We start from the raw sequence: 12,683 nt of genomic DNA, 5'->3' as shown, positions 1-12,683 counted from the left end.
CATGTTCGTGGTCATGTTCGTGTGTAAGAGGTACACATAGACGTGTTGGGCCTCATGAGTGAGTAGGCAAGTACCTAAGTACCTCCCTAATCCAAACGAGAGGCTGGCTCTGGCAGTACGGTAAGCCACACCAACCTAAATTAGGGCAAGGTGAGGCTTGGTTGGCGCCTAAGACGGGAGCTGGCCCAAGCTCCTTAGCTTACCTATCTGTTTGCAGAAATTGACACGAAACCAAGACCTCTTCCTTTCTCTCACTTTCCACTCCCAGGAACCAACGTTATCATACGTCCTTGAGTCAAGGTGTCCGATTGGCCGAGCAGCCGAGCAATATGCGACGTGCGGCGCAGTTGGCTACTTGCTTGCCTACTGTGTCATTGTCATCTTCGCCCTGAGGCTACTTTGAAAACGTGTTCTTGTTCTTGCAAGTGCAGGGCTACAGATTGAAGTCATTGAAGGGCTTCTCGCCATCACTGCACACAGAGGTCAACAACCACCAACGGCTCGTGTAATAGTTCCAACAGATATCTTCTGCAATGTCGGACGTTACAACGCTCTATTTCTCGACTCCGCCGGTCGCGAGGTTTGTCTTCATTCCCCCGTCCTGTGCACGACCTCATCGCTAATGCTTGTTTCATAGGACTGTGGCTACAGCCGTGTTCGTCGCTTCCGTCGGTGTCTACACAGGGATGCTATCCATATATGGCTTCTTCTTCCATTATTCGATGCTCCTCAAGTTCCCGCCAGCGATTCACCGTTTGGTAACGAGCTTCCTTATCACGTCGAAAGACTTGGGTGTGCTCTTTGACACGTATTTCGGTATGCATGATGCGTCCATGATGCTATGCGGACCCTAATGAAGTATATATCAGTGTATAACTACCTCAGCCAACTGGAAAAGGGCAATGCCAAATTCTCCAAAAAGGCGGATTTGATATGGTACCTCATGTTCGTCAGTGGCGTCATCATTGTAGGTCCTTTTTATTTGCTTAACTGTCTGATCTTCTGCGTCTCCATCCTGCAATCACAAATATCCCTCATATATCTGCCCGCATAGTGTTGTGCCTCTACTGCTATAGCGGTTCCTGGAACTGAGGAAGATTACCCCCACTCTCTGGCTGGTCCGTCATTCGCAAACCTCATTAGGGCCAGTCCGGAGTTTGGGCACGGTGGGATGTCTATATGGATGACTCGAGTAATGTCTTTGACAGTTTGCTCGGGTGGTTTTTAGCGCCCTACATATTTTTTATTGATTCTTTGTGTTCTCATTTTGTATTCAACCTCCAAATATGGAGATTGCCATAGAGTTGCTAACAGCGGCACTAGTTGGTCAATCAACTTTTCACTGGAGCTGTCCTCTATCTGCATGGCTTGCTTATAGCAATCTGCTACACTGCGACCCAAGATCAACGGGGGATGCAAGCACATTTTTATGTAGTGACTGTTCCTGCTCAACTCATGCCTTGGTGCATGCTCTTGGCCCAGCTTCTGTTTGCTGGTTGGGGTTCATTTTTATTGGGTCTCACCGGGATCTTTGCTGCCCATTTGCACGACTTTTTGACGCGAATCTACCCTGAATTTGGTCATGGTGTAAACTTGATCCCAACTCCTGGGTTCATATCTTGGATCCTGGCTACTCCGCGGATGACGAATATGGGTTATGGCACATCAATCACACCTCGATCCGGTTCCAGTGGACGGGGTGGTCCCTTGCCAGATTCATGGAGAAGCAAAGGACCAGGGAGACGCCTCGGTTAAGCGCTGTGGAGAAATAGTAACAGAACCAAATAATGATAATGTTGCATTACTAAATCCAACATATTGAGACGTGAACTATTATCTGTCTGGAAGCAGCCTGTTTTAGCCTGCCCTCAAACGACGTGACTATTATCACGTCACCATGGAAAGTTTCAAGTACCTGGCAGTTCCCAATTCGAACGATGAAAGCTAAGGTAGTTCCCGCACTTTCGCTATGTTAATTTAACAATCAATGCGCATTCAGTTTAGAAGCAAGCCCGCTGATTCAAATCCGAAATGAAAACACTAAGTAGTGGAAAGGATTGACATATGTCATCTCATTGCAATAGATCAGTCAATCGATCTTATATATAAGCCAGGATAATGAGTTCAGGCACAAGAGTACTTCAAAGTTGTGTAGTCCCAATCCCCTGATATTCATTATACATAGAATAGACCCATTGTAACCCGCTGCAAAATGCCAATCCCTCCAAGAATCCAAGTATGGTATAATCCCTCCGTATGCGCCATTATCAATGCATTAGATAGATACTCGTACAAACGCGACATGCTTTACTGTAAAAGGGGCTTTGCACCTTTCGCTCTGATTTTTATATACCATCAGCGGCCGCAACCCAAGGGCGTTTGCCACTGTCAGCCGCTCCTGTCTGGATGCTAAGAGATGGAGGTGGTGGTCTGCGCCTTTCCCAAGGGCTTTGCTTGTGGCTAGGCTCAGTGGGAGTTATAGTGTTACTGGTGTCGAGGCCAATAGATATATCGGCTACGGCATAGTTTTCTAAACTCGACGAGGGCTGGGCTGAAGGCTCATCGGCCGGAGCGCCGCCCTGAACTGCGATCGTTGGTGGTGTATACTTTTTAGGCACGCGAATGCGAGGGACTGATGGGAATGCGAGGAACGGGACCTTGGTTGTTCGAGCCGGAGGAGGAGGTGGTGGTGGTGGTGGCACGTTTGGTGTGGCGGAAGTAGGAACCATATTCGAATTTATCAGCGGCTGTCGGTCAGGGGAGGGCCCACGGCGTTCCACAGAAGAATTCCGAGTATGGGCATACTGGTTAGATGACGGTCCGTGACTTCTTAATGGGTCACCTATCGCTGCAACTGGCGGGCGTCCTGGAGGTGGTGGTGGTAACAAGCCGGCTCCTCCGGCATCCCCTGCCGCCGTCAAATACGTCTGGAGAGCGTAAGAATCGGGCTTGTTCGATTTGGTTGGCCTCGGGGGTGATCGCTCTCGTGACCCCTGCCGACTATGAGTTTGCGGGAGATAAGCTGGGTGCGTACGCAGGACACTTGGAGGGATAGGCCTTGGGTTGCTTGGGTCGACAGTGTAATGTGGCCCGTTCGAATAGATTCCCCTCTCCAGCATCTTGTAGTACTCGGCATTGTTCGCATAATGAGTTTGCGTGCGGCTATCATAATCACTCATTTGTGACCCAGTCCGCTTCTCACTGTCTGATAATCCAGCGCCGACGAGAGGTGTAGTGGATCTGTTTCCGGTTCGAGGATCATTGTGGGATCCGACTGTTCCCATGAAAAGACGCTTCTGACGACGGCGGTAAATCCAGAACAACGCTAAACCGCCAAGTAATAGCAAAGCAGCCCCAATCGAGATACCAACAATAGCTCCGGTAGACGTGATTCCGAACGCGTCATCCCCACCCTCGGGCATTGTCTCGTTGACTGGGGTAGTGATGTTGACCAATGTACCGTTAAAGAGAGAGTCGCTAAGTCCAATCAGTTCACCCGGCCCTGGCCGTTGCTCACAGCCTGCTTTCAGGGCTGTTATGACTACAAAACAGTCAGTGATGCCGGCCTGACGAGTTGAGGAAATAGAATCCCGTACAATTTGACATGTGCCCCTGATTAGGGCTTGATGCAAAGCACTTGATGCAGTCATTGACATTATGTGAGCTTGCGAAATCGCCGTCCGCTGTACAATATTCCAATTGGTCCCTAGTATCATCCAAGCTGCCCGCTTCGAGTGCCTTTTTCAAAGGTTGGCACCCCCAGTTGATAGTGCAGGGGGATGAAATTCCTTCCGACTGTTTCGTAGTATTGGGAAAACCGAACAGGCAGACATCCACCGAATAGCGGATATTATCTACCAGCATCATTAGCGAGGCAACGATTACAAGTAGATGTCGTTTTTCATACACAGAAACCATGAAACATCACTCTCGGTATCGGTAGTCGCATTACTCTTCTGTAGGCAGTCGAGGCAGTTCTTGAATTTGATACCGGTGGCTGAATTGTCGTAACTGTCATCGGTACATGAAATGTCCTTGGGCGTCGTGGTCGAGGAACCCGGGTTTAACGGGTCACTCTCCGGGTTGTCCAGACATAAAGCGGCACACGATGATCCAGGAGTGACTTGTAGTGCGGTCACATCTGAGAGAAAGCAGATGGATAAAAGGAATAAGATCACAAAAGGCGTCATACTGGAGAGGGCTATGGGAGGGATTGAAATGGAAATTAGAAAAAAGGGCGACGAGATTAACTACCTCCCCAGCATGACAGACAGCAGATAGAAATTAGCACAGACCCGTGCCCGTATGTTGTAAGGGCTCAGTTCCAGACTACCACAAACATATCCATCCACGAGAGAGTAATAAGGAGAGCAGCAGAATCTGTGAGGAGCTAAGTCGTCTATATTTCAATGCTGCATAACGACTCAACATCAAGACACTCCCATACTACGGCAGCAAAGGCACTTGCCTAATCTGCAATAAAGATCTTGTCCTATAGGGAGCCCCATAATGGTATGGAGATCTCGGATGGCGTCTACAGACATGGTCCTGGACAGGGTCCCTAGTCAGAGAGAGCTCAGAGCGAAGTACTGATGGAGCGTGTTGCTGTATGAAGCGTGTAGGTAGGTCCAGATGGCCAATGGGAGCACTCCAAGGGAAACAGTCGCGTACACACGACAGCGGCTTTCCGCTTCTTGTCGCCCAATGGACGAATCGAGGAAAGATCTGGCGAACGAAAGGATGTCGAAGCGGCAGCGGTGGTTGGACAGAGGTTGGAGAGGGACAGTCCGCGCCAGTGTCCGCCGACGCACGGCGCCCCGACAAGGACTTGGCTGCAGGAGAGGTTCATCGTTGGGATTGGTGAAGGACGTGGGCCGGCCGGCGCTTGGCTTGCAGGGGGAGGTGGACGTGGATTCTGACCTGCAGCAGAGTTACTATGTACTTACCTACTGTCTGCCTACTAATAAGCGCCGACGCAACCATCTTTTACCCCACAAATGACTCGCCAGGCCAATGGCGATGATATGCATCCTGTAGCAAGCGAGTGTGTAGCGAGAGAAGTACAGAGATGAGAGATGACAACAGTCATGCCTGTGGGCGTACATATGATACCTAGGTAGGGTGAGGGGACTGGGCGGAAGCCTGGGCTCAAGATCACTACTTCGTAATACACTCATACCCATACCACCGCAGAGACTCACCCGGTGACCTATGTAAGTAAGTAGATCAAGTGCGTATTTGTGGACAATACCATCTTCCCAGCTTATACAACCTACTGTCTAAGTATTAGGCAGACTAAGCTCTATTTCACCTCTCCGCCATATCCAATAAGAATAAGAACAAGAACTGGAGGTAGTGTAGACCTCATCTTGATTAGCTGCTGCACCTCGGCTAGGCAAACCCTTGGAGCAGTTTGAATAAGCGCAGACGATGCCCGTCGCTCGCCTTCGTTCACACCCTCAGATCCACCCCTCAGATGGGACGCGGACTGAACTGCCCAATCTGCTGGCGCTAGCGCGGCAATTGAATGGACACGCCGGGGCCAACAAGCGAGGCAGCCGACTAGATGATGTGATAGGTGTGTGATCAAGCTGCATCGTGCATAGTGCATGTAAAAGTTGGCTGATTTTCCACTTCGATCCTTGTATGTGCAGAATGCCAGCTCTAGTCTGCACCATCTGCTGACAGTCTGACTGGAGCACCGTGCAGTTCTTGGTAGGTAGATTCAGCTCCTCCCGTGCCGACTAGGTATCGTGATGTGAAACGAATCGCATAACTCCATTCCATGTCAGCTCGCTCCCTAGACATCTTCTTAATGATTGCTAAGCATTGTTTGGCTTGATCTCTCTCGATTTATGTCCTTCATTGACCAAATATCTCGATGTGTGGATTGTCTATAGACTTGAGTTTTACCGTCGGATGCCTTAATCTCCCTATTTTCTTCTTCAAAATCTATAAATCGTTCTTGTTATATTCAAATCATATCGCCACAAACAAAACCAATCGGTATGGTGTCCAGCTGGGTTTCCAATATTTTAGAAGGTTAGGAGTTGGCGGCTGAAGACCCTGTGGAACTACGGTATGTGACACTTCAAATATACTTTAGTACTCTACACAGCAGTTGAGGCTGGTATTCGGGGGAAGCTTTGTTGTATTTATTTACAAAAACTATACCTGCGAGATGCGAACCCGAGATATCTTGTATCAAGGCCTGAGGTCTACAATCCTACTAGTAGATATCCCTACTTTTCGTTCATTGCATTAAGGCTACACTGATAGTGTACCTAGTGGTTTTCTTTCTGATATCGTAGCTCGATGGTTAGCAATGCCTTGAAACCCTTTCGGCCAATAGGAATGTAGGTTGTTCGCCATTACTGGAAAAGCCTTTTGAGAATATTTGTAATATTTCGTCTAGTGTGGGAGTGAAGGGTGTCAGAGCTCAAGTGCTCTATGATTTCAACATCTAGCTCACTTCACAGTCTGTAGACGTAGGTATTCTAGCTGGCCACTACTCTGATCCCACAAACTAAGTACGCAGTAGTATATACTTGCGTTCGAAGCAACCATCACTAATATCTACCCCGCAGCCAAGAAGCAAGCAAGTGAAACATTCCGCGACCTATCATACCAACTTCACAGGTTTTGGCCGCGGCATTACTGTACCACGAATCGGAGATGTCTTACTACCACCATTTCCGCAATTACCAAACCTAGACAAACCATAGCAAGCCTATCTCTCACCCTTTCTCTTTTGGGCAATGAAGATCGGCCTAAGACCACCAAGGGCTCTACTAGCTAGCTGAGAAGTTTTTTTTTTTTTTCTCCCTTCCATTCGAGGCCAGCCTGTCTACTTCATCCGCTTATATGAACCACGTGGAGAATGGGGATTGGAGACTGTGAACAGTTTAGGTGTCAGTATCTGCAAGCTGAAGTAGGTGCTGATCCAGGAATGCCTCCTAAATATGTAACGGGTCTAATGACTACAGATAATACAATGGCATTCCAGTAGATGACTAGGTGTAAACTCACCTGGGCAGTCTTCTTGGTATCATCAGCGGATACTCATCATCGTCGCCTTTCAACCTGACTGCTGTTATGAATTAGGTACATAACCTAGGTAGCTATGAGCTTCCCCCGAGGTGGGACGCGAGTTACTACCTAACCTAATGCTTTGTTATCGATTAGAGGTCCATACGGGGTAATAAAAGCCAAGGCGGCATATGGCCTTTCGGCTGATGCCGATGGATGGCACAGCAAGTCTTTCTTGAATCCCTACCCAGGCGCTTGGATCACTTGGTCACTGGGTCACTTCGATAGCTGCCCCGGTTATTACGAGACGACATGCCTTCTGTTTTTTTCTCCTTCTTCCTTTTTTCCTTAAGAAAAAGGCGATTTCAAACCCCAAAGCCTTGACTTGCATGTGAGCTGTGACATGAATCAGATAACTCACCTATTACGGTGCTAATTAGCCGCTAAGTCAGGTAAGTAGGCGCTATACCCATTTGCTCGCACGTGTCACACCGCTACGAAACAATGTCGTGATTTGCACTGCAGACTGCTGCCATGTCCTACACCCGCGCTTTCAGTGTAATTGCCGCATGTGTGCGGAATTGAAGGGCTACCGGTATCTGGTCTGGCCCTTCTCTCCAGACTTGTTCGCTTTCCAATACTGGCTACCCCTATATGCTGACGTAATCTGTCGCACTTCTCTTGTACCCTTGGAGGTAGGGACTCTCGGTTAATAGCTACTATGTATGTGCCTACATACATAATAGATATACATGCAATTCGTAAGTGGGAGGCTAATAGTGGTCACAAGCAGCCAGCCTGCCAGTAAGTACCAAATACATTAGGTACGCATGCTAGCACTGGGTTCGGGGTTGAACAATGTACGCCCGGCCAATTCTGGGCTGTCCTAGGTTGCTCACTTAGGGCATTTGTTCCTCCAATGTCGACAACTCCTTCCCCGGGCAGTGTGTCTAGGCAGGTTGGGTACCTACTTATATGTAGCACATATAGGTTCCTTGGCATTCCAGACACCTTCCAGTTCTCTACACCCCGATAATCCTCGTCGCTCCCCACTCTTTGCCGTTTTCTAGATAGGACTGATCAGCCTCTCTCTCTATTCTGATATCATCTTTAGTTTTGGGATCTGTCATTCTTCCTTTTTCGTCTTGAGAATCTTTGAAGTTGAATGATCGACTAGTTCTATCTTGTCCAGCGAGGCGAGAAGCCCGAGCAACAAGATGAGGATAGGCTGCCTTCAGTTTGCTCCCCAAGTAGGCGATCTTGACAATAATATCAGTCGCGCCGACGCTGTGTTGAGCAAAGCGGACCCTGAAAATCTTGACCTTCTTGTTCTCCCCGAACTTGCTTTCACCGGTATGATGGTCCATTTCATGTGTAGCTGTCATACACTGATACTCTTTACTAACGCTGGGCTTGCCTTAAGGGTACAATTTCAAGTCTCTTCAGGAGATAAGCCCCTTTTTAGAGCTTCGAGGTTCTGGGATCAGCGCACTTTGGGCTCAAACACTCGCACTCAAACTGAACTGTATAGTTACTGTCGGTTACCCCGAAAAGGAGGATCTCGAGGCAAAGTGGCCCACCTCGCCCGAGTACTACAACTCTGTTCTTGTCGTGAATCCTGATGGTGAGACTATTGCAAACTACAGGAAGACATTCTTGTACTACACAGATGAAACCTGGGCTTTAGAAGGATCAGAGGGCTTTTACGGCGGTGTAATACCTCAACTCGGTACCACGGCTATGGGCATTTGTAAGTCTCCCTCTTTACGAGCATCATACTGACCTGACTGGCTGATTAAATCTCTTAGGCATGGATATCAAGTAGGTTTTATTCCTAAATATGTCGGGTCGAATGCTAACTTGTCGTAGCCCATATAAATTCGAGGCACCGTGGCATGCATTTGAGTTTGCCTTCCACTGCCTGGAAGTTGAGGCCAATCTTGTTATCGTGACGATGGCTTGGATGACCCGTGAAGACGCAAGCCTGTTCAGCAGCGTGCCTAAGGAACCGGATATGGATACCTTGACTTATTGGATGGCTCGGCTAGAGCCGATCATCCGTTCCGAGAACGAGGAAGAGGTTATTGTTATTTTTTGCAATCGCGCCGGCATAGAGAGGGACACTGTCTATGCGGGAACAAGCACTGTCATTGGAATCAAAGATGGCGAAGTTAACGTATACGGACTCCTTGGCCGCGGAGAAGAAGAGCTTCTCGTTGTAGACACGGAGACACCTCCAATTGCTAAGTTGGTGTATTCCCCTGACAATTCAGGTTCGACGACGGTGCCTATGCCAGAATCATCTTCTGTCCCTGAGGAAACAAACGAGAGGGGCCATGATCATACTGCCTCGGAAAATTCGGTATCTACGCAACAAGCGTCGAACAGTCACTCCGAGGGGACAGTTCAAAACAGTGCTGCCCAGAATCAAGCACTACGAGAAGGGGCCAGTTCCATCGATAGCCCCAGTTCACTAGTCAGCCAAGAATTCCAATCAAGCTGTCAATCATACTCTAACAAACCGTCATACTCTAGTCATAAGACGCGTTCTAGCCGAGACACAGAGTTCGGCCGGGGGGCGCAGGGAGCAACAGCCCTCGGTATAACACAACGCTACGGTACAGCATCGCTCTTTTTAATCAGAGCGAAAAGTGACAGAAGTCTCATCTCTACGCAAGGCCCAATGTCTTCTGAGGAACCACCCCGGGCCCTCTGCTATCGAACCATCACCCCGGTGCAGACACCTTCGCATCCCACCAAGACTAATACGATCTTTACTTCAGCTCAACCATGTCGCACAACGCAGAAAATGTGTCCCAAATTATTTCTTCCTGAGACCATGGATAATTTGCCAATCATACCCTATAATGTCGACGGTCGAACACTGTCAAGAGCTAGCAGCCACAGCATGAAGACAAGTGGCTCGCATGTTCCGACTCAGGGGGACAATGAGACGATCAGCCTAATCAAGGCTCTCAGTGACATGACAGATAGATCACCCAATGGATTCTTATCTGATTCTCTGCTGAAGGTACCTATGGATTTACGACCACGGGCTGACTCGCCGACCCTGAGCATGGAGATGCTCGGCATTTCGCAAGCATAACGCGAACCAAACTCGAATTGAAACAAGACGAATACCCTTATCCTTGGTCCTGGATACATGTACTTGACGGCAATGGTAGGGAGAGTGTACACATCCCATGCTATAACAACGACTAGCACAGCAGAGCGATCATCCCAGTGTGTTTAATCTGGCTTTAAGAACCTAGCTGGCTTACACCTAAATGCAGGATACCATGCAAGTCATACAGCTTTAGCTCATTGCCATGTTTTTTTTACAAACCTTAACTGTAGCCTGTATACACCTGGGATAACCTTAAAGTACCACACACTGCCGATACGGTAACCAGGAAATGAAGGGATAGGTGAGTCATAGCAATTATACATAGAGTGCGTATCTGCCGACGGTACACATCCAAACTTCCCCAAAACGTCTTTAGATTCCACTCATACTACGACCAGCCCAGGCCAGTGAACATTCAACTAATTATCACTCAAGTATCTTTCCCAACGTTTCACCACTCTAAACACACGGAACAGTAGTTAATCGGCGGTTATCCGACACTTAATCGGCGATTCAGAAACTCATAAACGTTCATCCGGCCGGTTGTTTATAATCTAGACTGTCCAATATTGGAAATATTACCAACAGTCGTTCAAAAATTATCGATGCAGGCCGCCGAATTGGAAGATGTTGCGTCGAGTGAAGTCCTTCAACACTCTTTGACTGTCCAGTCAATCATTATTACAAATTCTTCTTTTGCAGCTAGGTCACAGCGTGTGAAGGTGGACGGTCGGGTTAACACACAAAAGTACCAGAACATCGGTGCAGGTCTACAGGGAATTGTATACGAACGATTGGGTTGTACGCATGTGAACAAGAAAGAACTACCACAAAACTCTGGTCGCCGTCTACAAGCCGAATTTGAAATTCATCGAAGAGTATGGGAGGCGTTTGCCAAGTATAGCAGGTTCAGCAATGATGTTCACGTGCCAAAACCATATAAGTTCTTTTCGAAGAATCTTATATCGCCGGAGCTTCTTTCTCGAATGCCTAAATTTGACCAATATCCCAGCGACATAGTGACAATGGAAAGGATCCTACCACTCCCTAAGGTGGTGCGAAAAGCAATGATTCGAAAACTCTATCCCGGTGGTTGCAACGATGAGCATCTCGTGACTCAATTATTGGATAACACGGCAAACAAGCATTGTCTAGCCCGCATTTACCTAGGAAAGAAAACGATTACACTGCCCAAAGAGAACTTTACCTTACGAAATATTCCACTAACGCTAGAAATAATGGCTGAGCTGGGTTTGGAAATGGGCCACTTCGCTGCCATGATCGGCAATGCGTACGCGATCATGCATTGGGCTGCTAGGATTACTGGAGACGACGTCGAGTTTGTCCTTGGTACTTCGACTATTTCGACAACCGCTAATAGCGACTTTCAACATCGGGCTATCCATTTATATCTCCTGGACTTTGGCCAATGTGAAACTGTCGATATGGAGGCAGACCCGGAGGAGGTATTCCAGTCATTAAAGGGGTCAATGGTCCTGCAACAAAACCAACTGTATCTCCCGCATCCCGTCAGAAGCACTCATTTATATCAGGCTTGGAAATCAGCATATCTTAGCACCGCGCACGAGATCATCTCGAATGAGGGCCTCTCCTTCGACCCCGAGAAATTTTGTCAAGAGTATGAAGAGTATCTGGAGGATTTTGATCCTTGAATAAGACCATAGTCCGCTACTGTTACACGCGTACAAGCTATATAAGCTGAATACGCAGTTCGCCTTGCACTTTAGCCGTACGAAAGGCCACTGCAGGCTGTTCATGGTCATTCAAAGACGTGCAGGCAATATTGGAAAGTGAAGTTATACAGACTTCTTCTCGAAACAAGCTCTTGAGACCTAGGCGGTCTGGGTTGGCAGACCAGTTGTATATAGAGTCGAGTCAAACCACCAAGGCCAAGATGGAACTGGTTGGTCAAGGATTGCTCATTATGTTATGAATAGCATCAATTCCAAGTCCAGTTTTCTGCCCTTGTTATACCTACGATGGCGTCACGTGGAATCTCAAGGACTAGCGATACACTCTTATTCTGGTTCGTAACAGTAGCAGAGTTATAATCAAGGTATAATCACTACATAACCACTACATAATCAACGCATAAGTAGGCTATAATGAAGACATAGCTAAGACATAATTAGGACTCAGACAATATATCAAAGCTGATAGGATATGGGGGAAATAGCAAGCTAACATTAAAGCTTGCACAAGACAGCTACGCTATCTGCAAAAGATAGAAACGACGTTACCAGGCCAAGACCCCGGGAATCTACACCCAGCTATATGGTACTGTGACAGCTACTCGCGTTTTAAGCGATCCAAGACCCCGGACTGGGTGTGAAGACGAGAAATTGGAAATATCGATATCTAAGCGCCGTGGGACCGGGGTTCCAAAAGCTCGGGTACTACCTTCAGGCAAGCGTACCTACTGTAAGTCGCTAGTGAGCTCGGGGGAGGGAAACCTGTGTGCGCTCTACTGTACACTATGACGCTGGCAGCATAGAATCGTCGTTGC

At 47.9% G+C, this 12,683-nt stretch overlaps 4 protein-coding genes across 4 annotated transcripts; 3 read left to right on the top strand and 1 right to left on the bottom strand.

Annotated features, from left to right (window-relative positions):
- Positions 1-533: 533 nt before the first annotated feature.
- Positions 534-1,755, top strand: F5B22DRAFT_642390 (Der1-like family protein; the record flags this gene model as incomplete). The annotated part of the gene is made up of 4 exons (XM_047978118.1): positions 534-580; positions 638-816; positions 870-967; positions 1,324-1,755. The coding sequence occupies 4 exons, from the start codon at positions 534-536 to the stop codon at positions 1,753-1,755; spliced, it is 756 nt and encodes a 251-aa protein (XP_047834734.1).
- Positions 1,756-2,050: 295 nt separating this feature from the next.
- On the bottom strand, positions 2,051-4,411 carry F5B22DRAFT_336012 (uncharacterized protein). Its single transcript, XM_047970850.1, has 3 exons — positions 3,908-4,411; positions 3,597-3,854; positions 2,051-3,541 (listed from the first exon to the last, which is right to left on the bottom strand). Exons 1-3 carry the CDS (start codon positions 4,188-4,190, stop codon positions 2,346-2,348), a joined length of 1,737 nt encoding a protein of 578 aa, XP_047834733.1. The 5' UTR covers positions 4,191-4,411; the 3' UTR covers positions 2,051-2,345.
- Positions 4,412-8,008: 3,597 nt separating this feature from the next.
- On the top strand, positions 8,009-10,448 carry F5B22DRAFT_335972 (carbon-nitrogen hydrolase). Its single transcript, XM_047970849.1, has 4 exons — positions 8,009-8,382; positions 8,453-8,779; positions 8,838-8,850; positions 8,899-10,448. The coding sequence occupies exons 1-4, from the start codon at positions 8,247-8,249 to the stop codon at positions 10,133-10,135; spliced, it is 1,713 nt and encodes a 570-aa protein (XP_047834732.1). The 5' UTR covers positions 8,009-8,246; the 3' UTR covers positions 10,136-10,448.
- Positions 10,382-12,140, top strand: F5B22DRAFT_335952 (uncharacterized protein). The gene is made up of 2 exons (XM_047970847.1): positions 10,382-10,457; positions 10,592-12,140. The coding sequence occupies exon 2, from the start codon at positions 10,762-10,764 to the stop codon at positions 11,827-11,829; it is 1,068 nt and encodes a 355-aa protein (XP_047834731.1). The 5' UTR covers positions 10,382-10,457; positions 10,592-10,761; the 3' UTR covers positions 11,830-12,140.
- The last annotated feature ends 543 nt before the right edge of the window (positions 12,141-12,683 follow it).

Source organism: Xylaria bambusicola (genome assembly GCF_022495145.1).
Source record: "Xylaria bambusicola strain CBS 139988 unplaced genomic scaffold F5B22scaffold_4, whole genome shotgun sequence".
NCBI classification, from domain to species: Eukaryota; Fungi; Ascomycota; class Sordariomycetes; order Xylariales; family Xylariaceae; genus Xylaria; species Xylaria bambusicola.
The sequence above is the reverse complement of the archived record's forward strand: the minus strand, read 5'-3'. Positions and strand labels throughout refer to the sequence as shown.